The sequence below is a fragment of the Schistocerca americana genome, chromosome 2, assembly GCF_021461395.2.
Source record: "Schistocerca americana isolate TAMUIC-IGC-003095 chromosome 2, iqSchAmer2.1, whole genome shotgun sequence".
Lineage (NCBI taxonomy): Eukaryota > Metazoa > Arthropoda > Insecta > Orthoptera > Acrididae > Schistocerca > Schistocerca americana.
The window spans coordinates 505,207,703-505,234,209 of NC_060120.1; the positions used below are offsets into that span (position 1 = coordinate 505,207,703).

Consider the following 26,507-nt stretch of genomic DNA (forward strand, 5'->3'; position numbering starts at 1 on the left):
GGTATGTCCTTTCAGACACCTATCCGAGCGACCACTTCCCCTGTGTCGTTCATCTCCTGCACCACACCTCATCCCTACGTCCTTCGAGCTGGAACATACCGAAAGCTGACTGGGGACTTTACTCCTCTCTGGGACCTTTCCAGATCACGATTTTCTCAGTTGTGACAGTCAGGTCAAATACCTCACGGCTGTTATCATCAATGCTGCCGAACGTTCCATTCCTCGTACTACCTCTTCTTCACGTCGCGTTTCCGTCCCCTGGTGGAATGAGGCTTGTAGAGACGCTATCCGTGCTCGACGACGTGCTTTACGCACCTTTCGCCGCCATCCTACGTTGGCGAATTGTATTGGATACAAACGACTCCAAGCGCAATGCCGTAGAGTCATCAAAGACAGCAAAAAAGCTTGTTGGGCCTCTTTCACTAGCTCCTTTAACAGTTTTACTCCCTCTTCTGTCGCCTGGGGTGGCCTGCGCCGGCTGTCGGGCATTAAGGCCCACTCCTCGGTACCTGGCCTGACTTCAGGTAATGAGGTCCTTGTTGATCCTGTGGATGTCTCCAACGCCTTCGGCCGCTTTTTCGCGGAGGTTGCAAGCTCCGCCCATTACCACCCTGCCTTCCTTCCCAGGAAAAAGGCAGAAGAGGCTCGGCGACCTTCCTTCCACTCGCTGAATCTGGAAAATTATAATGCCCCCTTTACTATGCCTGAACTCGAACGTGCACTTGCACTGTCCCAGTCCTCTGCTCTGGGGCCAGATGCCATTCACGTTCAGATGCTGGCCCACCTGTCTCCAGCAGGCGAAAGCTTCCTTCTTCGTACCTACAATCGCGTCTGGACCGAAGGTCACGTTCCCATGCGTTGACGTGACGCCGTCGTTGTTCCTATACCCAAACCCGGGAAGTATAGACACCTTCCTTCTAGTTACTGCCCCATTTCTCTTACAAGCTGTGTCTGTAAGGTGATGGAGCGCATGGTTAATGCTCGGTTAGTTTGTTTTCTTGAATCTCGACGGCTACTTACCAATGTTAAATGCGGCTTTCGTCGCGGCCGCTCCCCTGTTGACTACCTTGTGACCTTGTCGACATTCATCGTGAACAACTTTTTGCGAAAGCGCCAAACGGTAGCCGTGTTCTTCGATTTGGAGAAGGCTTATGATACCTGTTGGAGAGGAGGCATCCTCCGAACTATGCAGAGTTGGGGTCTACGCGGTCGCCTGCCCCTTTTTATTGATTCCTTTTAAACAGATCGAAAGTCTACAATACGTGTGGGTTCCGTATTGTCCAATGTATTCCTCCAGGAGAACAGAGTGCCTCAGGGCTCTGTCTTGAGCGTAGCCCTTTTTGCCATAGCGATCAATCCAATTATGGATTGCATTCCATCTAATGTCTCAGGCTCTCTTTTTGTCGATGACTTTGCGATCTAGTGGAGTGCCCAGAGAACATGCCTCCTGGAGCGCTGCCTTCAGCATTGTCTAGACAGCCTATACTCATGGAGTGTGGCAAATGGCTTCCGCTTCTCTGAAGAGAAGACGGTTTGCATCAACTTTTGGCGATATAAAGCGTTCCTTCCGCCATCATTACATCTCCGTCCCATTGTTCTCCCATTCGTGGGAACAACTAAGATTCTAGGGCTCACACTGGACAGGAATCTTTGTTGGTGTCCGCACGTCTCTTATTTGGCTGTCTGTTGTACACGTTCCCTTAATGTCGTCAGAGTTCTTAGTGGTTCATCTTGGGGAGTGGATTGCACTGTCCTGCTTCGCTTGTATCGGTCCATAGTCCAATCAAAGCTGGATTATGGGAGCCTCGTCTACTCGTCTGCTCGGCCATCCCTCTTACGCTGTCTCAACTCCATCTACCATTGGGGGTTACGTCTTGCGACCGGAGCATTCTACACCAGTCCCGTCGAGAGTCTTTATGCTGAAGCTGCCGAATTACCATTGACCTACCGGCGCGACGTACTGCTTTGTCGGTATGCCTGCCGGCTGTTGTCAATGCCTGACCACCCCTCTTATCAGTCCTTCTTCGCCGATTCTCTCGACCATCAGTATGGGTTGTATGTGTCTGCCCTGCTACCACCTGGTGTCCGCTTTCGTCGCCTGCTTCGACAATTGGATTTTGCCCTCCCTACCACCTTCAGAGAGGGTGAGAGCCCGACACCACCATGGCTCCAGGCTCCGGTTCATATCTATCTCGACCTCAGCTCGCTCCCGAAGCCCCCCAGGGGGTCCACAACTCTTTCGTGGATACGTGCGTGGCGAGCACGGGGCCCCGAGCCATTGCAGCCTTCTTTCTCTCCCGGGCTGCATTTCCTTTCTCTTCCCCTCCTTTCCACTCCATACCCCTTTCCCCTCGCCCTCTCCTCTCCCTCTATTGGTGTCCTTGCTTATGTTGGCCCCCGCTATCCTCCTGGTTCTGTTGGTTTTACACTCTGGCTTTGTTGCGTAATCATCTCCTCCTTTTGGCATTCCTTGGTCCCCCTCTGGGGTTTGACCTCCATTCCAAAATTTATCTTCCGTAGTGTGAGCCATTTGGGGAAGAGCACCTTACCTAGTGTCTCCGACGTGTGCCCTCCTAGTATATTCCACCTTTTCTTCTACGTCGTTGTCTGATGCTAGGGTGCATAGCCAGCACGGTAGCCAGCCCGTGTGGTGGGGTCGCTATGTACCCTTTTGGTTGAGCCCCCTGAACACACAGGGATCACACTTCTGATACCTGAGCTGTGACCTCCTCATGCATGCCTTGGAGTGGTTGCTCGTCATCCTGGAGCATCGGAACTCCCGGCAATGGCCGCCGTGCCAGACGGCCCTTGCTGTGGCTGGGTGGCGCCCGTGAGGAGAGCCCCTGATCGGAGTGGGTGGTATCAGGGCGGACGCTATGCAGATGAAACGCATAAGGGTCCACACCTCTGGCCGCTCTTCTGCGGCCGTCTCTCTGCGTGGTACTGATTCCTCAAGTGCTGCTTCTCTTGCCCCTTCGGCCTTCCCTTCCGTGGCTACCCCCTGGGAGGAGGGTCAGGCCCGTCGTCTAGGGGCAAAACCTTTCCCCCGTTATCTAGTTTGCACCAGGACTGATGGAGATACTTTCACCAGTGTCAAACCTTTATTCTTTGTGGAACACATTGAAGACAAGTTCGGCGAAGTGGACTCCCTGAGCAAGATGCGGTCGGGTTCATTACTGACAAAAACTGCTTCGGCTGCCCAATCTGCGGCCCTTCGTGCCTGTACCCATCTTGGCACAATTCCCGTGTCCATTACCCCTCACCAGTCTCTAAATATGGTACAAGGTGTGATTTTTCACAGAGACCTCATCCTTCAAACTGATGAGGAACTTCGGGACAATCTCGGACGGCGGGGTGTTCACTTTGTTCGGCGTGTTCAGAAGGGTCCTAAAGATAATCGTATTGATACTGGTGCCTTTATCCTGGCCTTTGAAGGGGATACCCTTCCTGAGAAAGTTAAGATTATGGTCTATCGCTGTGATGTGAAGCCGTACATCCCACCTCCTATGCGGTGTTTTAAGTGCTTGCGTTTTGGCCACATGTCTTCTTGCTGTACCCAGGACCCTCTCTGTGGTGACTGTGGACGTCCACTCCATGAGGGGAGTCCCTGTGTTCCCCCTCCTGTATGTGTAAATTGTCATGGTAGTCATTCTCCACGTTCAGCAGATTGCCCAGTCTATAAGAAAGAAAAAAAAGATACGAGAGTATAAGTCTCTTGATCGTTTAAGCTACACAGAGGCCCGTAAGAAATATGCACGATTGCACCCTGTGTCCATGACATCTAGTTACGCCTTGGTTACATCTTCATCCCTTCCTCCCCCTTCCTTACCCCCGTCCCGGACCCCTCTCCTTCCCCCCTCCCCTGCGGCTCCCACACCTTCTCCTCTGGGCGCCGCTCCCCCTCCCCAGCCGGAGAAGTGTCCCACTCCTTCGGCGTCTGCCGGTCAAGGGCGCCTCTCCCGGGATGCCCCTTCCCGGCACCTTCCAGGTCAAAGGTCTGCTGCAGCGCGGCGACCGCGAGAGCCGCGGTCTATCGGCCCCCAGGTCGCCCGGTCTCTTTCTGTTCCTGATCTTGCTGCAGCTGGCTCCATTATGCCACACAGCCCTCCTCGATCTCAGCCTGAAAAGAAGAAGAAACATAAGTCCCGGGACAAAGAGCCTCTGGTGTCACCGGAGGTCCCTTCCCCGGCTTCACAACCGGATTCTGACCTGTCGTTTATGGATGTCGCCCCCTCCTTGTCGGTGACGGGTGGGGACCCGGCGGTATGACTGGATTTAGCGTGTTCAGCCCTCATTTAAACCATCGTTCTGTGGTTCTCCAATGGAATTGTAATGGCTACTATCGTCACCTTCCGGAATTGAAATCCCTTCTTTCGTCCTACTCAGCAGCTTGTGTGGTTCTCCAGGAATCTCATTTTACTGATGCTCACTCACCGACCCTCCGTGGGTTCCGTGTTTTCTGTCGAAATCGGGTCGGACCCTTGCGGGCTTCTGGTGGCGTTTGTACGTTGGTCCGTACAGACATTGCTAGCACGTGGATTCCTCTCCAAACTACATTGGAAGCAGTTGCTGTTAGGGTCCACTTAGACTCTGCAGTCACAGTATGCAATCTTTATCTCCCTCCTGACAGGACTCTTACACCTGCTGCCTTAACCACCCTTCTTCAGCAACTTCCTCCTCCCTTCCTCCTCCTTGGGGATTTTAATGCTCATCATCCTTTGTGGGGCAGTGCCTTTCCATCTAGACGAGGTCTTCTTATCGACCAATTTATTGCAGACCACGACCTGTGCCTTCTTAATGATGGCTCCCCTACTCATTTCAGTGCTGGTCATGGTACCTTTTCTGCCATTGATCTTTCTCTTTCTTCTCCCTCTCTCCTCCCTTCATTACACTGGTCGCCACACGACGACCTTTGTGATAGTGACCATTTCCCGTTGATTATCACGCTCCCTTCCCGCTCCCCGATGGAGAGGTTACCTCGTTGGTCTTTCCACCGCGCCGATTGGCCTCTATATACTGCACAGGTTGAGTTTTCTCCCTCTTTGTCGGGTTGTATTGATGACGTCCTACGTGACGTGTCTGACGCGATTGTTCGCGCTGCTAACCTTGCTGTCCCGCACTCATCTGGACAATTTCGTCGTCGGCAAGTCCCGTGGTGGAGTACGGCCATTGCCATTGCCATCCGTGATCGCCGTCGAGCTTTGCAACAGTTTAAGAGGCACCCATCTGTAGCCAGCCTTTCTACCTTTAAGCGCCTTCGCGCTAAAGCCCGTTATTTAATCAAACAGAGCAAGCGGATATGTTGGGAACGATTCGTTTCTTCCCTTGGTTCCACTGTCCCTCTGTCACGGGTATGGGCTACACTTCGCTCTCTCCAAGGTTGCCATCGGCAGTCCACCCTCCCAGGCCTTCACCTCCCAGATGGCATTTGTACGGACCCATTAGTTCTCGCAGAACATCTTGCGACCCATTTTGCAGTGGCATCAGCGTCGGCCTCCTATCCAGCTGCTTTCCTTCATCAAAAACAGCAGGCTGAAGCTGTCACCTTATGTTTCACCACTTGTGAGTCAGAATCTTACAACGAACCTTTCACTGAATGGGAATTTCTTTCTGCTCTATCTGCTTCTCATGATACGGCTCCTGGCCCAGATTCCATTCATAACCAGCTGCTTCAACATCTCAGTGCTCCACAACGGCACCATCTTCTTCGGGTGTTTAACCGTATCTGGCTCGAGGGTGACTTCCCTTCTCAGTGGAGGGATAGCATTGTGGTTCCTGTCCTTAAGCCTGGTCAGAACCCCCTATCTGTTGACAGCTATCGGCCAATTAGTTTGACCAATGTTGGTTGTAAGTTACTTGAACGGCTGGTAGCCCGTCGGCTCACTTGGGTCCTCGAATCTCGGGATCTATTGTCCCCTTACCAGTGTGGCTTTCGAGAGGGACGATCTCCAATCGATCATTTGCTTCGCTTGGAATCCGCAGTTCGGCAGGCTTTTTCCCAGCGCCGCCATTTGGTTGCAGTGTTTTTTGACCTTCGCAAGGCCTATGACACGGCCTGGCGCCATCACATCTTACTAACCCTTCATCAGTGGGGTCTTCGGGGCCCACTCCCGATTTTTATCCTTCAGTTCCTGATCCATCGGTCATTCAGAGTTCGAGTTGGTACTGCTTTTAGTTCTCCACGGACCCAGGAGACGGGCATCCCACAGGGTTCTGTCTTGAGTGTCCTTCTTTTCCTCATTGCTATCGATGGACTTGTGGCCTCTGTCGTTCCCTTGGTCGCCCCTGCCCTGTATGTGGATGATTTCTGCATTTGGGTTAGTTCCTCCTCGATGCCATCTGCAGAACGGCAGCTGCAGGTGGCTATACGGCGTGCCTCTGCATGGACCCTCTCCCACGGGTTTCAATTCTCTCCTTTAAAATCGCGGGTGGTCCACTTCTGTCGCCGTACTACGGTCCACCCTGATCCAGAGCTCTATCTCGCTGCACAAAGATTGCCTGTGGTTCCACAGTTTCGTTTCCTAGGTCTTCTTTTCGACAACAAGCTCACTTGGCTGCCCCATATCAGACTCCTGAAACTCAATGTCCTTCGCTTCCTTGCCCACTCCTCCTGGGGTGCGGACCGTTCCCTCCTCCTCCGTCTTTATCGTGCTCTAGTTCTGTCACGTTTGGACTATGGTTGTCAAGTTTATGGTTCAGCTGCTCCTTCCACGCTGCACGTGCTGGATCCAGTCCACCATCGTGGTATCCGTTTGGCCACCGGTGCCTTCCCTACTAGCCCTGTTGATAGTCTCCTGGTTGAAGCTGGGATCCCCCCCCTTTCTGTTCGGCGGTCCCAGCTTCTGGTGTCTTATGCCCTTACTATCCGTTCTTCTCCCGCTCATCCTTCCTATTCTATCCTATTCCCAGACCATGGACGTCGCCCACCTGACTCCCGCCCTCGGGCGGGTTTACCGGTTGGACTGCGCCTTGCGTCTCTTACCCGTGATTTTCGGCTTCCTTCTTTGTCCTGTCTTCCTCGCTCCCTACCCTCCACCCCTCCTTGGTTAGTTCCTCGGCCTCGAATTCGGATGGATCTCCGCCGCGGTCCGAAAGATTCCATCCCCCCGGTGGTGTTCCGTTCCTTTTTCCGCCAAATTTTATGGGAGTTTCGGGATGCTGTTGTTTTTTACACTGATGGCTCTAAATCTGCTGATCATGTTGGGTATGCCTTCACGTCCTTTGCTGGAACGGAAAATCATCTACTGCCACCCTCATGTGGGGTGTTTACTGCGGAATTGATGGCAATTTCCCGGGCCCTTACCTTTATTAAACAATCCCAACACAACCGCGTTTTGTTATGTACGGACTCGATGAGTGGCCTTCTTGCTATTGACCGGTGTTTTTCGCGCCATCCCTTGGTCTCTGCCATCCATGACCATCTCGCTGATCTTCACCGTGCTGCTTGTTCCATTGACTTCCTATGGGTCCCGGGCCATGTGGGTATCCCGGGTAATGAGCTCGCTGATCGTTTGGCTGGGGGAGCAGTTACTTACCCCCCGTTTTCTGTAACCCCTCCTGCAGCGGATTTACGGCTTCACATCAAATCCCACTTTGCACAGTCATGGGCCAATTCTTGGGAGGCTACTCCACTGTCTAATAAACTTCGTGCCATTAAGGTGAATACAGGCCCATGGCGTTCTTCCTTTAGCCTCTCCCGCAAGGACTCGACCACACTGTGTCGTCTCCGCATTGGCCATACCAGGCTGACCCATGGTTTCCTTTTGCGTGATGAGCCACCCCCGCTATGTGGTTTTGGAGCCTTCCAGTCAGTGGCCCACATTTTGGTTGAATGCCCCCTTCTTTTGGCTCTGCGTGCTAAGTACAGACTCCCCCACACTTTACCTTTGATGTTGGCTGACGATTCCCGGATGGTCTCTCTGGTTCTAGGTTTCCTCCGGGAGAGTGGTTTTTATTCTCAGTTTTAAAGTTTTTAATCTCCCTCTGGTGTTGGGGCAGGGCGGTGAGTATTTGGGTGTCTCCCACTGTAGGCAGTGTTCAGAGATTCCCGATTCACCTCCCTGACCGGAATCCTCTTTTCTTTCCCTTTTACTCTGTTTTTACCCCTTCTTTTTAAGGCTTGGTTAGTTTTTCTATTCCCATACGTACTTTCTGCATTATAGCAGTTGTACCTTTTAAGTCACAGGTGGTCTTGCCTATGCTGTTTCAGCATAGTGTTGGGTTCGTTCTTTTGCCAACTTCCCTCATTTGTTTTTACTAATGACAACGTGACTGCCCTTTTACGTTTCCCCTTTATCCGTTTTATTTTTCTGACTATACTGAGATGTCCCGTTAGCAGAATGGAGTCTATTTGAAACAAGGGACTGATGACCTTGCTGTTTGGTCCCTTTAACCTCAAACAACCAACCAACCATCGCTCCCGAAGGAGGGTACTCCGGCTGCAGTGTATTGCTCACGGTTTGTCGAACTTCGTGCGCGACTTGCCAGTCACACCTTTATTTACACTGATGGCTCCAAAACTGACGATGGTGTCGGCTGTGCCTTTGTCGTCGGGGACGGCACCTTTAAATACCAGCTCCTCGACCAGTGTTCCAGCTTTACGGCCGAGCTTTTTGCTCTCCATCAGGCCGTTCAGTATGCCCGCCGCCACCGCCATTCATCGTATGTACTCTGCTCTGATTCACTCAGTGCTCTTCAGAGCCTTGGAGCTCCATATCCAGTCCATCCCTTAGTGCAATGGATCCAGCAGTCCCTCCATTCTTCTGCTGCTGATGGCTCTCCTGTCCGCTTTCTGTGGGTTCCCGGCCATGTAGGAGTGCCTGGAAATGAGGCTGCTGATGCTGCAGCCAAGGCTGCAGTCCTCCTGCCTCGGCCAGCCTCCCATTGTGTCCCGTCATCTGGTGTTCGTGGGGATGTTTGTAAGAGGCTTGTGTCGTTGTGGTGGGATGCTTGGTCATCCCTCCAAGGAAACAAGCTCCGGGCAGTAAAACCACTCCCAACTGCTTGGACAACCTCCTCTCGACCATCTCGGCGAGAGGAGGTCCTTCTGACCAGGTTGCGGATTGGGCATTGCCGGTTTAGCCACCGCTACCTGCTCTCCGGTGACCCAGCCCCGCAGTGCCCTTGTGGTAAGGCATTAACAGTGCGCCATGTTTTATTGTCGTGTCCCCGTTTTAGTCAATCTCGTGTTGTCCTGTCTCTGCCATCTACTTTACAGGATATTTTATCTGATGACGCTCGAGCAGCTGCTCGGGTTCTTCGTTTCATTACTTTGACTGGCTTGTCTAAAGACATCTAACTCCTTCACTTATTTTATCTGCATCTTTGTAAGAACTTTCTGGTGTCCCCCCCCCCCCCTTGAGTTTTACTAGATTCTATGTGCTCTAACAATTGTGACTGGGCGCTAATGACCTCAGTAGTTGAGCGCCCTTAAACCCCAAACAAAACAAAAAAAAGCCCTTGCTGTGGCTGGGTGGCGCCCATGGGTAGAGCTCGTGATTGCAGTGGGTGCTTCCTAGGTGGATGCTTGGCACATGAAGTGCATCAAGCTATGAAAATCTGGCCCTTTCCAAATGGCCGTCTCTTCAAGTGGTACCGAATCGTTGTATGTTGCTTCGTATGACCCTGCCGCCTTCCCTTCCTGGCTCTACCATGGGAGGAGGGAAAGTCTCAGCATCTTGAGATGAATCATTTTCCCCACTACCTAGTCTGTATGATGAAGGATGGGTCACATTCACTGCCAGCAAGCCATTGTTTTTTTGTGGAAAATATTGAGGACAAGTTTGGCAAAGTGAAGTCTCTCAGTAAGATGTGGTCAGGCTCCCTGTTGATCAAAGCTTCTTGTGTTGCCTAATCTGCAGCTCTTCATGCTTGTGATGTTGTGTCTTGGTGACATGCCAGTATCTATTACCCCTTCCCAGCCTTTGCATACGGTCTGGGGAACTGTTTTTCTTATGGACCTCATCCTTCAAACTGATGAGGGACTCTGGGCTAATCTGGAGTGACAGGCGTTAATTTTGTTGGATGTGTGCAGAACAGTGGTATAGACAGCTGTATCAATACTCGTGCCTTTTCTCTGAGAATGTCAAGAGAATTTACAGAGAATGTAAAGGTTACGTGTTACCAATGTGATTTGAAGCTTTATGTCCCGCCAACCATGAGAGGCTTTTGGTACTTGCATTTTAGGCATATGTCTTCCCACTCTATGGCGAACCCTCTGTGTGGTGAGTGTGGATACCCATCCCATGAGGGAAGCCCCTGTGTTCCGCCATTTGTATGTGTAATTTGTCATGACCACTACTCCCCAGTTTACAAGAAAGAAAAGAAGATCCAAGAGTCAAGTCCCTAAAACATCTATCTTATGCTGAGGCTCATCAAAAATATGACCATCTCCACCCAGTAGCGATGTCTTCTGCCTCTTCCTTACCCTGGCCCCATCTCCCTCTCCTCTCCTCCTACCCTGCAGTTCCCCTTTCCCGCCTCCTCCTCCTCCTCCTCCTCCTCCTCGTCCTGCACGGTGTTTTTGAGATCAGACGAGGGACTCAGAAGACAAAGGACGAGGCTTCCCCAGCATCCTGGGGCTCACCCCTCCTCCTCACTCTGAAGCATACCCAGTTTTTATTGATGCCACCCTGTCCTCATCAGTGACGAAAACTGATCCAATGACATGACTTCCACTCGGCTTTTTATGTCTAACCTGGGCTCTTGCTTCAAGAGAATCCAGTATAACTGCAATGCATATTACCGTCACCGTCACCTAGCGGAAATAAAACAACTTGTTTATTCTTATTCTGAATTCTGTCTTAAGAATTTCACTTCGATTATAACCATTCTCCAACGTTTTGTGGTTATTTGACGTTCTGTTGGAACCATTCCGGCCCTGAAATAGCACGTGGAGGGGTCTGCATTTTAGTTCGCACCAAAGTCATTAGAGACTGGATACCCCTGAGTACCAACCCGGAAACAATGGTGACATGAGAGCGAATGGCACTAGCAATCACCATTTGCACTATCTACCTCCATCTAGGTAGCCCAGCTCGTTACTGCCTACCTTAACGGAGCAGCTCCCATTCCTTTACCTCCCCCTCTGGGACTTCATTGTACAGCACCCCTTGTAAGGATAGTGATCTTCTAATTGACCAACTTATTACAGACTTTGATTTGCATCTACTCAGTGATTGTTCTCCAACACAGTTCAGTGACACTCATGGCCCCTTTTCTACCATGCATCTCATTACCACCTCTGCTGCTCTTGTGGCTTCACTACACTGGCCTTTCCATGATAATCTTAGTGACCACTTTCTGGTGATTCTATCGTCCCTTGAAACCTTGTCTGGTCTTCTTTGACCTACATAAGGCTTACAACACAGCGTGGCGACATCACATTTCAGTTACCCTGCATGACAGGAGCTTTCGTGGCCCCTTCCGATCTTTACCCACGAGTTTTTATGTCTCCAGCTCTTCCAGGTTAGAGTTGGCACTTCACTCGGCACTCCTGGTATGCAAAAGAACAGTATCCTACAGGGCTCTGCGATAAGTGTCACACTCTCCCTCGTCGCCATCAATGGTCTTGTAAAATTGTCTGGGTCTGTGAGATATTCTGGCGTCCCGAACTTTTGATGCTTGTAGAGCTACAGGGTGCTACCGTCTTCTACACTGACGGTTCTAAAACGATAGACACGGGGGATACGTTTTGACTTCTCCTTCTGGTATGTATAACACCCCAGATATAGAGCCCCTAATGACATCCCTTTTGACAGCAAAAGATATAAAAATTACTGATGCTGATCTTGACGGTAGCTACTGGCGACAAAATATTAACACTATTGAAAATTTGACCAACAGAAATTCTAAGGAACTAACATATTCCACGGAAAGAACTAAATGAAAGACTATCAGATGAACACTTAATCTACAAAGTATGAAACTCTAAATAAAGAATACAAAACATATGCTTTACGAAGGTTAAAAACCAGACGAGATAAAGTGGTCAGAGATAACATAGAGATAAGATTTATACAAGAAAAGAGTTGTAGCCACATCGAGATGTAAGTTCGCTGCGACTAAAATAAAAAATTTCGGGGGAGATGTTAATTCGCTCTTTTGTAGACGTCGCAATAGAATCACGCTTATTGACCAATATTAGATTGCTTCAGAAAGATCTGGAATTTCAAAGTTTTTTAAGTATCGTCTTGACGTATTAGTCAAAGTTCTGAAGAAAGGTGATAGAACATTTGCCGTTAAGCCAGACAATGGAAAAGATGTTACACGCGAGGGAAAAGTATCTCGTGTCATACTTAATCAATTATGGGACTTCGTGGTCGTGACCTGTGATTGTCACGAACATTGAAGGACACAACAATGTACCAGACGCCTACATAAACTCTACAAATAGACTTGAGTAGGAAACATATACACGCAATCATGCAGAATTCACAGGGACGCCGTGTTGTCGGAAGCTGTAGTTAATGTCAGAATTGCTAATGTAAATCGTAGCTTCAATTCGCTGAATGACAGATGGGTGTGCTTTCCAGTGCAGTGTTTAGATAATTCAGAAGTTCAATAAACTCAGTTATAACTTCAATACTTCGTGTTGTCTACATCACTTAATTGAACTTTATTGTGTAACTGTGAATAATTGTTTTCTTGATAGAACACTGAAGCTAAAGTTGATTTGAGTGACGTTATTAACAGGGAGCAGTAATTGAACATTGTATTACGATGCTTTCTGTACTTCACTTAGAGAATACTTTATCTCTTGATATACGACGTGGGAGTCGTTGAATTAGCCCCGTAGCGACGCATTAACGACATTATAATACATCACAAATCAACATTCTCGCTAGACTATAATGTGACATCGGCTTGAATGGTGTAACTTATAATTCGAGATATATTTTACACGTTTGAACATTCATTTGCAAATAGGGCATAAAAACTACCATAAGCTTAGAAGCCGGTCGCGAACACGCGAAGGATATTTGGTTTATTGTTTCAGATAAAGGGAGATGTTGCGGTACCGAGTGGTGCAGACGCTGTGTGAAGCAGTAAAGAAGACAGACATCCTTCGAACACCATTGCTTCAATTATAAGCGAGGGCCGCTTATACATTTCGGTGTGCTGCTCCATCGATACGCGGATATCGGTTAAAGGCAGATAGTATCTGAAACTAACCAAACAAAGTGAAGAGTTTGTTACAACAGTTACAGAACGGAGTTGTCGCGATCGACGAACGCCGACCTGTGTCAACCAGACTTGAACATCCATTTCCATATAGCCGACGCACACACACTCGCCACATACGGAACACCATTTACTCATGGGATTATGTACTGTGATCACAGCACAGCTGCTAACCAGTAACAGGGCTCTCCATTTTGTCACTCTGACCTCCATCCACAGTCTTTCAATACGTACCGACACAATGCAGAGCTTGCAGGCTATTGACTTTGGTCTCTCTTATCCATGACAAGCTTTCTGCCCCTGGCCGTGCCGCCTGATCAGTTGTCTTCTTCTTGGTCCCAATTCATGTGTGCATCCCAGGGAATTAAATGGCTGGCCGTTTGGGTAGAGGGTCAGATACTTGCCCCCAATTTCCTTTCATTATTTCACTTGCAGATCTGTAGCTACATATCAGATCTCTCTTTGCTCAAAAGTGAAATGACATCTGGTGCGCTGCTGCCCTCAGTATGAACTCCACACAATCAAGGAGACTACTGACGTTTGGCGCTCTTCCTTCCACTCTTCTAGGAACGAGTCCACTGTCTTATTCCGTCTATGCATCGGTCACAAAAGGCTCACCCATTTTTTTCTCTTGTGTAACGAGCCACCCCCGCAAAGTGCCTGTGTAGCCAGTCTGACGGTATCCAATATATTGGTGCAAAGTCCCCTTCTTTTGGCCCTTTATACTAAGTATAGCCTATCAGACTCCTTCACTTTAATATTAGTAAATAATGGTAGGATTGGTCCTCAGTTTCCTAGATGACAGTGGTTTATATTTTCAGTTGTAAGGTTTTGTTTTACATTTGGAGCAGGGGCAGAGTGGTTGTGGTTGGGGCCTCTCTTCGCGTTTTCTGGGTAAGGGAACCATGATTACTCCCCCTCTCAAAAACAGCTATTTATCCTTCTGTTTTTCCCGTTTTTAGATTTGGCCTACTCTTTTATGCCTTCTCTTGTGTTTTCAGCTTCCTCGGTTTGTAGTTCGATACTTCTGACTCGATTCGCCCACTTTTAGCGGACACCTCTATCTTACACAAGTAATTTTTGAATTGCGGGACTGATGACCTTACCGTTTAGTCCAATAGTCCCCATAATAAATCAATCAGACAACAGAAAACAAGTACAGTGGTGACTAACGAAAATGATTCACATCAGTTGTGTACACAGGGTGGTCCATTGATAGTGACAGGGCCAAATATCTCACGAAATAAGCGTCAAACAAAAAACTACAGAAAACGAAACTCGTCTAGCTTGACAGGTGAAACCAGATGGCGCTATGGTTGGCCTGCTAGATGGCGCTGCCGTAAGTCAAACGGATATCAACTTCATTTTTTAATAGGATCCCCCATTTTTATTACATATTCGTGTAGTACGTAAAGAAATATGAATGATTTAGTTGGACCACTTTTTTCGCTTTGTGATAGACGGCGCTGTAATAGTCACAAATGTGTAAGTACGTTCTATCACGTAACATTCCGCCAGTGCGGACGGTATTTGCTTCGTGATAAATTACCCTTGTTAAAATGGACCGTTTACCAATTGCGGAAAAGGTCGATATTGTGTTGTTTGGCTATTATGATCAAAATGCCCAACGGGCGTGTGCTATGTATGCTGCTCGGTAACCTGGACGACATCGTCCAAGTGTCCGGTCCGTTCACCAGATAGTTTGGTTATTTAAGGAAACAGGAAGTGTTCAGCCACATGTGAAACGTCAACCACGACCTGCAACAAATGATGCCCAAGTAGGTGTTTTAGCTGCTGTCGCGCCTAATCCGCACATCATTAGCAGACAAACTGCGCGAGAATCGGGAATCTCAAAAACGTCGGTGTTGAGAATGCTACATCAACATCGATTGCATTCGTACCATATTTCTGTGCACCAGGAACTGCATGGCGACGACTTTGAAATTCGTGTACAGTTCTGCCACTGGGCACAAGAGAAATTACGGGACGATAACAGATTTTTTGCACGCGTTTTATTTAGCGACGAAGCGTCATTCACCAACGGCGTAAAGTAAACAGACATAATATGCACTATTGGGCAACGGACAATCCAAGATGGCTGCGACAAGTGGAACATCAACGACCTTGGCAGGTTAGTGTATGGTACGGCATTATGGGAGGAAGGATAATTAGCCCCCATTTTATCGATGGCAATCTAAATGGTGCAGTGTATGCTGATTTCCTACGTAATGTTCTACCGATGTTACCAAAAGATGTTGCACTGCATGACAAAAAGGCGATGTGCTTCCAAAATGATGGATCTCCGGCACTTAGCTCGCGTGCGGTTGAAGCGGTATTGAATAGCATATTTCATGACAGGTGGATTGGTCTTCGAAGCACCATACCATGGCCCGCACGTTCACCGGATCTGACGTCCCCGGATTTCTTTCTGTGGGGAAAGTTGAAGGATATTTGCTATCGTGATCCACAGACAACGCCTGACAACATGCGTCAGCCCATTGTCAATGAATGTGCGAACATTACGGAAGGCGAATTACTCGCTGTTAAGAGGAATGTCGTTACACGTATTGCCAAATGCATTTAGGTTGACGGACATCATTTTGAGCATTTATTACATTAATGTGGTATGTAGAGGTAATCACGCTGTAACAGCATGCGTTGAACAACCGAAATAAACTGTATTTTAATTTAAAAAACCTACCTGTTAGCAACTGTTTGTCTAAAATTGTGAGCCATGTGTTTGTGGCTATTACAGCGCCATCTATCGCAAAGCGAAAAAAGTGGTCCAACTGAAACATTAATATTTCCTTATATACTATACTAATATGTAATAAATAATGGAGGTTCCTTATTAGGAAAACGCAGCTGATATCTAGCGGGCTAACAATAGCGCCATCTGGTTTCCCCTTCAAGCTAGAAAAGTTTCGTTCTTTGCAGTTTTTTCGTTTGACGCTTATTTCGTGAGATATTTGGCCTGGTCACGATACTATAAACCTGGATTATATGCTGACTTCCGCTAGTCGACGAAAGTGCCTTAATTCCCAGTTATACAAAAAAGTTATACAAAAAAAGCTCACAGTTCACAGGGATCGCGTTTATATAGTGGAGTTATTTTCGGCTTATGAGTTCTTTACTTGTTTTCCCACCACCCCTTGGTCTTTGCCATCCACAACCTTCTTGTCGACCTTGGTCCTTCTACTTATTTGGTTGATTTCCCTTGGATTCCTGGCCATGTGTGTATCGTGACTAATGAACATTCTAATCGTCTAGCGGGGGGGGGGGGGGGGGGGCGCAAGGGGGGATTGGTAATTGTCAACCCTCACCTGCCTCACTACCTCATTCTCCACGACCCCTCTGCGAGTCGGTTTGCTGCCTTAAATCAGATCCCTTTATGCACAATTGTGGGCGAACTCTTGATGTGCTTCCAAAATGACGGATCTCCGGCGTGCGGTTGAAGCGGTATTGAATAGCATATTTCATGACTTCGTGAAATCCCCCTCATGGTGGCCAATATTATGCTGGGTGATCCTGCCTTTTGGCCCTTCACACTAAATATGCATGCCCACATTCCTGGGCCTGGGTGTTAATGGACGACCCTCGCCTGGTTACGCCTGTCCTCGGTTTTCTTCACGAAAGTGGTTTGTCCTCCCATGTTCAAGTACCTGAATTTCCCTCTGGGGTTGTAGTCCTGGAGTTAACGTTGGTGTTGGTTACAGAGGCCGCAGCATTGCCCACACGCCATCCAGAATTTCCCCCTGCCTTTCTCTTTTGTTTTGTTTGGGCTTTTGTACCGTTTTGTTTCCCTTTTTTGTGTCTTCTTTCCTCTGGTACTGTCCGCATTTTGTCATGATCATGGTATGGTGTGGAAATCTTGGCGGTTCGATGGCAGTGTTGGCGCCCAATGTGTGTAGCACCTCTTCTGGGACGCCCCTGCTCTTGCTGTTCCCTTCCCCCTCCCCTTCTCTCCCTGTTCTTTGAACTTCATGTTGGCCCGATGATACCTGTACTTCGTTTGCTCGTTTCCCTTCCCCTTGACTGGACTGTGGTATTTGTGTTGTTCCTTCCACTTTGTCATGGGACTGATGACCTCGCTATTTGGTTCTCTCTCCCCAATCAACCAACCAACAAATCAATCGATTTTTTCTCCTGGTGGGACATTTTGTTATTCTGTTCACCAGGCTTAGAGCTTGTCGTGAGCGTATTGTGGATGGAGTTCACGTGAGACTCATGTGGAAGTTAAATGTCGCATTAGTAGTGCACATGCTCTTATTATTGCAAGTTCCATTTTAATGTGTCCCTGTGACTTTCAGTAAAGTTATTTTTTCTTCACTATAGTGTTACGCAGACGAATTTGTTATGGAAACTGTTTATGCTATGACGCCACTGGATATGCTGTAAAAAATTTTGCGATCTTTGTCAGGATAGCACAAACGTAGCCCACATTTAACAACTCTTTCCCTTCGGCTGTTTGCAAGGCGCTGCTGAACAGTAGATAAACACGACGCTGTATTCCGGCGTACTAGTGACATGGAACCCTTAACAGAAGCGGTATAGTGCAATGATAAAGCAAGAAAGACCGTGAGTACGGTGCAGCTAAATCACAAAACATGCATATTACATTCTTATATCATGTAGGTCTTGTTTTCTTGGGAGTGATATAAAAACAGACTGTATTCTGCCAGTCTTTGAAGGGAAACGGCAGAAAATATGTCGGTCACAATGAGTCCAAAATTACGGTAGTAAAACTATTTTTAGGCAGTGACGACGTCTTTGCAGTCGTTTAAGCCGCTAATAACAAGATGTTACTTTTTATTATCAGCGACTTAGCGGTGATAAAGACCTAACCAGTCATTCATATAATGGTTGAAGGCTTTCAGAGACACTTTGTGTCTCTAGGTAAACCCATTTTCAGGTATTCGTCAGGCAGGCATTGCAAGGAACTACAGTCATTACAGCGTCGTTAGTTTCTCTAATGGCTGCAAAGAAGTATTTCTTAAATGACGCCTTGGAAAAATGTCTTCCCTCTTTTGATGCCCCTTTGTACACGTACTTCTGTATGCAATCTTTATTACTAAACGCCTAACCCGGTCGACATATATGGTCCCAGCTTCAGATTTTACGTATCTAATGGATCCAGAAGCAAAAGAAGTTTCTCATTATTTAATATAATTATTGCCCGAATTTAAAAATTGAAATTATCATCTACTCATTAAGTAAACAATCATACGTTACATATTTAATACGAAAGTCAAAAATTAAAATTAGCAGCTTTTCACAGGTCTCGAACCAACGTAAGTCAATTACCTGACTACTTTCATCCTATATGAGAGCACTTAGACTTTTCGTATAATTTCAAACCTTTTAGATTTTGTTTTCGCTGACACTATTCGCTGTACATGCAATTCGACTTCAGCATCAACCTGAAGTTTTAATGTAGTTCTTCTTACTGCTCTATTCGCAGCACATCTTAAGACAGTATCCACATATATAACCGAATGTACCTACAAAATTATTTTATCATACGATACCCAGGTCAGGATCATGAAGTCATAAACATTGAGATGCGTGAAAGACAAGTTATTAAAAACGAAGTTCGATAAAGAATTGGCGGCGGGTATGTGGGGGCAGGAGGGTAAGAACATACGTGTGCAATGCTTCATGATCCGCGTGTAGCTGGTTAGGTTACAGGTCACGAGACACTAGTGACCACTGTGTGGCCAAAAGGCAGCGAGAATTTGTGATGAAGTAAAATTCCTGATCACCAGAATGCACAATACTGTTACAGTAAATGCCTTACGGAGTTCTTGCCGCATCAGATTTGTATTCAGTCTCGGGACTGTCTACCAATCTGACGCAGCGAGAGCTCCGTGAAGCATTTATTCCAGAATGCAGCCGGGAAAAACTACGTTGTCCACAGTGTTCTGGGTTTGAATTTCATGCCTTTCCTCGTTTTATACGGAATAAGGGGTGTTAGTCTCGATGATGACCCACTCAATGTAGGTGACGTTTAGTTTTAGGGTCGCCTTTGTGTCACTCTAGAGAAGCAGGCTGTTCACTTGCTGCGCCATTAACGGATGTTTTCCTTCTTCCGTACTATTTAATGCTTTTGTTTATCCTAATACCGGCATACAGGAGTTTACAGCACTGGCACTTTCTATTTAACCTGTTTTATTTAAAATCATTATTATTTTGTACATAATAAATATTACATAAGAATGGAGGAACAAGTAAATGGCAAACAGTGTGTGTAGTGGTGGATAATGAGTAAGACGCAACTGTCAGTGACTAATTAACACTACACTCATCATCATTCAATTTTTTTGCCATTATCTCACTTTGGCACGGGGTTGGATTGCTTATTAACGGATAACGGATGTCATATGGTTAACTTAAGCAGTGGTCGGATGGCGTGTGGCCTGTCGGCACCCCATTACCCCCCCCCCCCCCCACCCCACTCTCACTCTACCCACACCCCAGGATGGAATACGTGTACTCCAGCTGTTCTACTTGTAGTGTTATCTGTGTGAAAGTGAGGGAAAATTTTCTAAATGTTTGCAAATCACGTAACTGAAGCCGGACTTGGGTTCCAGCCCAGTATCACCTAGTGGGATGCAGAAAACCGCCTAAAAACCATTTGCAGACTGGGTGGCACACCGATTGTCGTCGTGAAACGGCCGGATGATTTTGATCTGGTGCTGGCGCACCTAGAAGTCTCGAAAGAAGGGAGACAGCCAATCTTACCACACTCGGCCCCCCCTCCCCGATTCCACCCTGTGTGTGGTGACGAGTGGCAACTTTCAAATCATTAAGGGGAACTTCTGTTTTTATTGCAGATTACGATTCTACGGCAAAATCTACATAAGTTTTGTCTGAAGCATTTTCTTTCTTTCCCCACAGATGGTGCCGTAATCGGTGGAAAAGAAATGGGTACACAATAGTAATTTGCGACATGCTATATAATAGCCCTTGAATATTCAGTGGCAAGTGGGACCCCATCTCCACGCTATGGAGGTAGTACAGGCCAGTATTTCAAAAGTTCTCATTGGAGACCCCATTTGTAACATTTTATTTCTCCGACATACCAAAAAGGGGACTACTCGAGGTGCCACTGCTACCGTCTCTCTAGCCGAACGCTACTCTGCTTTTCCAGTTACGGCAAGTGTTCAAACGTAATAACGCCAACTTCAATACACTTTTCAAATAACCGTACACAGGACAGAAGTATATCTGCGGGAATGTCGGCACAGGAATTTCTGATGCAGTGGACCATATCTTCAGGGCCTGTTGGCATTGCTGGTACGCCTTATTTTTTAAATACACCAACAGAAAGAATTGTGGCAACGTCAAAGCCGACTTAGTGGGCCACTTAATAGGGCCACCTTTCCCGATCCACCAAGCAGTGTAAAAACGGTCAAATACCTCCCGTTCTTGAGTTACCTAATGCGATGGGCAACGGTTTTTTCTGAAACCACATACCTTGTCGAACGTCTGGGGATACATCATATTATAGTACCGGTAATACCTGTTCCAAAAATGTTCCATATTTGGGTCCATTCAATGTGCCGTCGATAAAATACTAAAGAATTTGTTGTCCATGATGCCACACCAAATGTTAACTGACCTAAGGACATTGATGGTCAACTTGCCGCAACCAGTGGGTGCTGTCTACACTCCAGTTATGCATGCTGTGCCTGTTAACGCTACCATGCTATGTGAATGTAGACTCAACGGAAAACAGTACCTCGGCAAAGAACGTCGGCGTCGTTTCCATTTGTTGACATGTCCATTCAGTGAACACTGCCGGTCAAGGAAATCGGCGCCATGAACTTCTCGATGCAGTGATACGTGGTATCGTTGATCAGAAATTACGGTACATTTGCCGGGTGCTTAACCGTGGGTTTTGGTGCACTGCCGCTAGTACAGCTATTTCATTATCCTCTTCTGTAACACGTTTTCTTAGTTTCCTTTTGCTCGTCTGCGCTGTCATCAGACATAAAGGCGTTCACAACCTTGTCAAAGAACGAAAGACAACAAGACAACAGCAGCCTTAACGTTTCTCCTACGTTCTCTGTAAATCGGGATTGTTTCAATTTTCTCTTCTATGGCTGCAACATTCATCGTCCATTTGCACGTATATTCTCCAAATGATAGGTAGGTGTGCAGGCAATAAACACTGTGCAAGTTTTGTAATTGTTAGATGTGTTATCTGTTCTACGTCTGCACAGTACATGAGAACCAGTCGCGGTGCACTGCCTGTTATGGTGCGGCGTAGTTCGCTATGCGGTCACCGTGAAGCGTCGAGTAGTCCCTTGTACGATATGTCTGAGGAATATAGCGTTGTGAATGGGGTTTCCAACTTCTTCTTCTCCTCCTCCTTTTCTTCAGTAGCGCTACAGCCCTTCGTAAGCCTTGGCTTCTTCAACGATCTTCCTGAACTTTTCTCGGTTGTTTTCTGGTCATTTCCACCTCCAGACTCCCGTACTGGTGAGTTCCATTACTACTTCGTCAATCCATCTTCTTCAAGGTCTCTTTTTCCCATAGCTGAATGGATTACACCTTTCATCGTTTTCTTTGGAATTCGATCATCTGCAATTCTCTCCACGTGTCTTAGCCATTGTATTGGCTGTGATTTCAGAAATTTTACTATGTCCCTACTTTGTATTAGCACTTGTAATTTGGCGTTGTACCGTATTCTCCAGCCTTCTTCCTCCTTTATTTCACCATAGATTTTGAGAAGTATTTTCCGCTCAAGAGTCCTTAGTGAATCTTTGTCGTGTTCTGTGAACGTACATACCTCTGACCCGTATGTGATAACTGGGCAGACTTGGGAGTTATATATTTGCAGTTTTGTTTTTCCTGTAACGACGCTATTTCTGAAAAGTTGCATATTTGCAAAGTAAGCTCTGTTTCCTTCTTGTATTCTCTCCCTTATAGCATTTCCTATACTGTTACTTTTATCAGGGCTCCCAAGTAGTTAAAAGAGGACACTCCTTTGAAGTATTTCCCATTGATGTTTAGGTCATTAGGGGTTCTTCTGGCCTCATATTGTGTCATTACCATGTATTTTGTTTTGTTTTCATTTACTATGAGGCGAATTTTTCAGACCTTGGTTTCCATTGCCTGGTATGTTTCTTAGAGTATGCTGATATTTCTTTCTACTATAACAAGATCATCAGAGTATGCACATATCTGGCTAGTTTTCATAAATATTGTACCTCTTTTGTTGATTTTATTAACTACACTATTCAGGGCTATATTGAATAGGACAGTGGAGGGACTATCACCTCGCTTAACGCCTTTATTACAGTCAAAGCTTTCACTTGTTATGCTAAGGATCTTTACTTTGCTCTTGTCTCTGTCATTGTATTTCTGATTAATCTTATTAGTTTAGCACATTATATATATATATATATATATATATATATATATATATATATATATATATATAAATAATTACACACAGTTATTGCCGGTTTATGCTGTCAGAGGCTTGTTGAAGTCGATGAATAGGAAATCCAGATCAATATCATTTTCATGGAACTTTCGCATCGTTTGTCTTATCACAAATATTTGATCAGTTGTTCCTGTGTCTGGTCGAAAGCCTTACTGATATTCCCCTAGTATGTCTTCTGTGCAATTCTGTATCCTATCGTTTAATATACGTGTGAAGATCTTATAAGCTGTGCTTGGTTTTAGTTTTCACATGCTGTTCTATCCCCTTTCTTATAAATGGGGATTATTATTCCAGTTTTCCAATTATCTGGTATAGTTTCTGTTTCCCATATGTCTGATATTAATGTTTGGAGCTCTTTTATTACAGCATCGCTACCAGTTTCTATTAATTCAGGGATTTTGCTGTCTTTCCCAAGGGCTAGATTGTTTTTTACTTGTGTACAACCTGGGAGGCCTCTTGTGGTTTTGTTGCCTCACTGGCATAATTGTCTACTTCCAGCTCCACTCTTTGCTCGTGTAGAGCTCTCTTATAGACAGGTGCTTAGTGTATCTTTGAAATGCTCTGTCCATCTTACCACTATCTGTTCTTCCTCCCTTATCATTTTCTCGTCATTACTAGAACATGCCATTATTTTTGGCTGGAATCTGTTCTTTATGTTGCCTACATCATGATACAGCTTTCTTATTTCGCTCTGTACCTTTAGCTCTTCTAGTTCTTGAAATTTCTTCTTGGTCCACTCTCTTTTCTTTCCCTTACTCAGTCTGTTAGCTCTTCTCCTTAATTCTCTGTATTGTTCCATATTTTCCTGGCTCCTCTCTGTAGCACTTCTGTTCTTGCCCTGTTCTTCTGCTCTATTGCTGACCTACAACCTTCGTCAAACCATTCCTGAGTTCTTCTGTTCCCTCTTATGCCTATTATTTTTCTGCAGCATCCTTAATGGCTTTTTTCAATCCTGCTCCACCTTCGTGTACTCCTACTGCGGTCCCTTCACTGCTAAAATTCCTGCTTAGTGTTACTTGGTACCACGTAGCTTCATCAGGAATTTTGAGTTTGTCTGTGTTCCATGTCCTCATCTTTCCTATTCTTTTGCCATTTGTTAGTGACAGTTTCTCTCTGAAGACTGATTTTATTAGAAAGTGGTCTGAGTCAAAGCTCGGTCCTCTGCTGCTCCGTACATCCGTAACTGACGTGGAGTTGCCTGCAATCACTAAAATATGGTCAATCTGACTGACTCCTCCATAGACTGCAGACTTCGAAGTTCTCAGATGGATCCTTTTGTGTGGGAAGCAGGTACTTTTAGTAGTCATATTATTCCTTGTTGCTAATTTGCATAGTAAGTCTCCATTTTTGTTGTTTTCGTCATGTAGTTAACATCCTATTTCTAGCATCAGGTCATATTTAGTATACTTTTCCAACCAGGAATCATGAAATACTGGCCTGACCTACCCTCGCAGCCTGGAGTGGGGTCCGACGAAGCCTTGGATATTCAACAGCCATTGAGTAGTTTGTTGTAAATTACATTTCTATTCCTCCGATCGCAGCGCCATCTGTGACGGAACGAAGAAAATGCTTCAGACAAAACGTATGTAGACTTCGTAACGTGCAATAAAAAAATGGTTTTCATTGAAGATGTCAAAATTGCGCCCCCCCCCCCCCCTTTCCACGTTGAACGTTCCCCTCCAGGCAAACTGCAACTATAACTTTTTTTAATCTTTATATATATATATATATATATATATATATATATATATATATATATATATATATATATATATATATATATATATATAAATTGTATAACGATTGAATTCACGATATCCAGTGATTTATGGCGCTATACGACAAGTTCGTTTATTTAGATAGAAGGGTATGGGGCTTGAAGATTGCATAATGAAATGCCGAAACTGGTTGCCTTCAGAATAAAATAAAATATCTTAAAATACACGGATATCTGTGAATTTTATTGACATTGACAATTACTTAACGAGCCGATGTCCCCTGGTCATGATAGACCAACAGATACCCGAATTAGGGTTGTTGGACGCCATGGAGGAAGGTCAGAGGCACGGTGGTACCGTCGCTCTCTGTTATAGAATTCTTCGCAGTATGCAGCGGTTCATTGCTGAAATGTCACGGGTAGAGTTACTTAAATAGCTGCAGTATCTCTGGCTCAGGAAGGTGCCTCGTACAGCTGTCACAATATGTTGTATCTCACGGCAACAAGAACACATTCGTTGTGTATCTGCTATGTTATTTAAGAAAACAACTTTCCGGATTGTGGATACCACAATGGCGTGCCGAAAGAGGTGGTGCAATGGTTAGCATACTGGACTTGCATTGACAACTAGATGTCATCAGAGGCGAACTAGCCAGTATAAAGAAATTTTGGAGTATTTTGTTGTAAGTAGAGAAGCGATAACACGTAGTGAGACGGGAGAGCTAAGCGTCTTGGAACGCGGTCTAGTTATCGTATGCCATATGAGGAAAAAATCCTTCAAGGACATTTCAAACGCTATAAAGCTTCCTAGAACGACTGTTGGTGATGTGGAAACGCGAAGAAGCAAACACAGATAAACGTAGACCAGAAAGAGCTCACAACGACAGATAGGGGACGTCGAGAACTGCGGAGGATAGGTGTCTAAAAATCACATTAAATCAGATGAAGGAATAACTAGCGAGCTTCAAAGTGCTACTAGCAGCCCGGCTAGTACAATAACTGTACGTAAGAAGTAAAAAAAAAAAAATAGGACACAGTTATCGACCAGCTCCTCGTAAGCCACACATTTCTCTAGTCATTGCCAAGCGATGCATGAGGTGGTGTAAAGAGCGACGTCACCGGATAGTGGATAATTGTGCACGAGTGATTTGGAGCGATGAATATCTCTCTATTCTGTGACTAACCGATGGAAAGATTTGGGTTTGGCTAGTGCTTGAAAAACTTTACCAACCACCATGTGTAGCGCCAACACTGAGGATGTGTTACGGTATGTGGGTGTTCTCCGTGATTAGGACGTGGTCGCCTCGTTGCCCTTAAGAGAACTCTAAATGCACAAGGATAAGGAAACAGTCTAGAGCCTAATTTTCTGCGTTTGGAACCGCGCGACCGCTGCGCTAGCAGGTTCGAATCATGGATGTGTGTGATTTCCTTAGGTTAGTTAGGTTTAAGTAGTTCTAAGTTCTAGGGGACTGATGACCTCAGAAGTTAAGTCTCATAGTGCTCAGAGCCATTTGAACCATTGAATGTTCTGCTTACAACAGAGGAACAATTCGGAGGCGACGAATGTATCAGCGTGACAAAGCACTTTCTCATAAAGCTGCGTTTGTCTGGCACTGGTTTGTGTACAGTAATACTCCTAAGTTGACTTGCCTGTCAAGGGTGCCAACCTGAACTCACTGGAACATCTCTGGGATGAGTTAGAAAGTTGACTTCTCTCCAGACTCCAGCGTAAAACATCACTACCTTCTATGGTTTCGGCTCTTGAGGAAGAATGGACTGCCACTCCTCAACAGATATTCAGACACCTCACTGAAAATGTCCCCAGCAGAGCTCAAGCTGTCTTAAAGGCCACTAATAGGCGTCCTGGTAGTTTTGACGAGATTGTGTGTACCCTAATGGCCAGTTTGCTTTAATCTTTTGGCAGTAAAAGTATCTTTCCATTGATACCCCATGCCTTCCAGATGCAGAGACTTCTGACTTGATACGTATCTTTGCAGCCACCTGAACCCGCGGAGCCATGGACCGGAGTGAGAGACGCCACCAAGGAAGGCAATGTGGCCCCTCAGTTCAGTGATACCACGCAGCAGTACATGGGGGACGAAGACTGCCTCTTCCTCAACGTCTACACACCTCAGGTCTGTGTTCTGTATTTTA

General features: G+C 46.2%; 1 protein-coding gene across 1 annotated transcript in view; it reads left to right on the plus strand.

Annotated features, from left to right (window-relative positions):
* Positions 1 to 26,507, plus strand: part of LOC124595161 (esterase E4-like) — a 91,513-nt gene that overhangs the window by 14,693 nt on the left and 50,313 nt on the right. Inside the window, exon 2 of the mRNA XM_047133771.1 lies at positions 26,351 to 26,488. Coding sequence (XP_046989727.1) covers positions 26,351 to 26,488 — 138 coding nt within the window. The remainder of the gene's footprint in view (positions 1 to 26,350; positions 26,489 to 26,507) is intronic.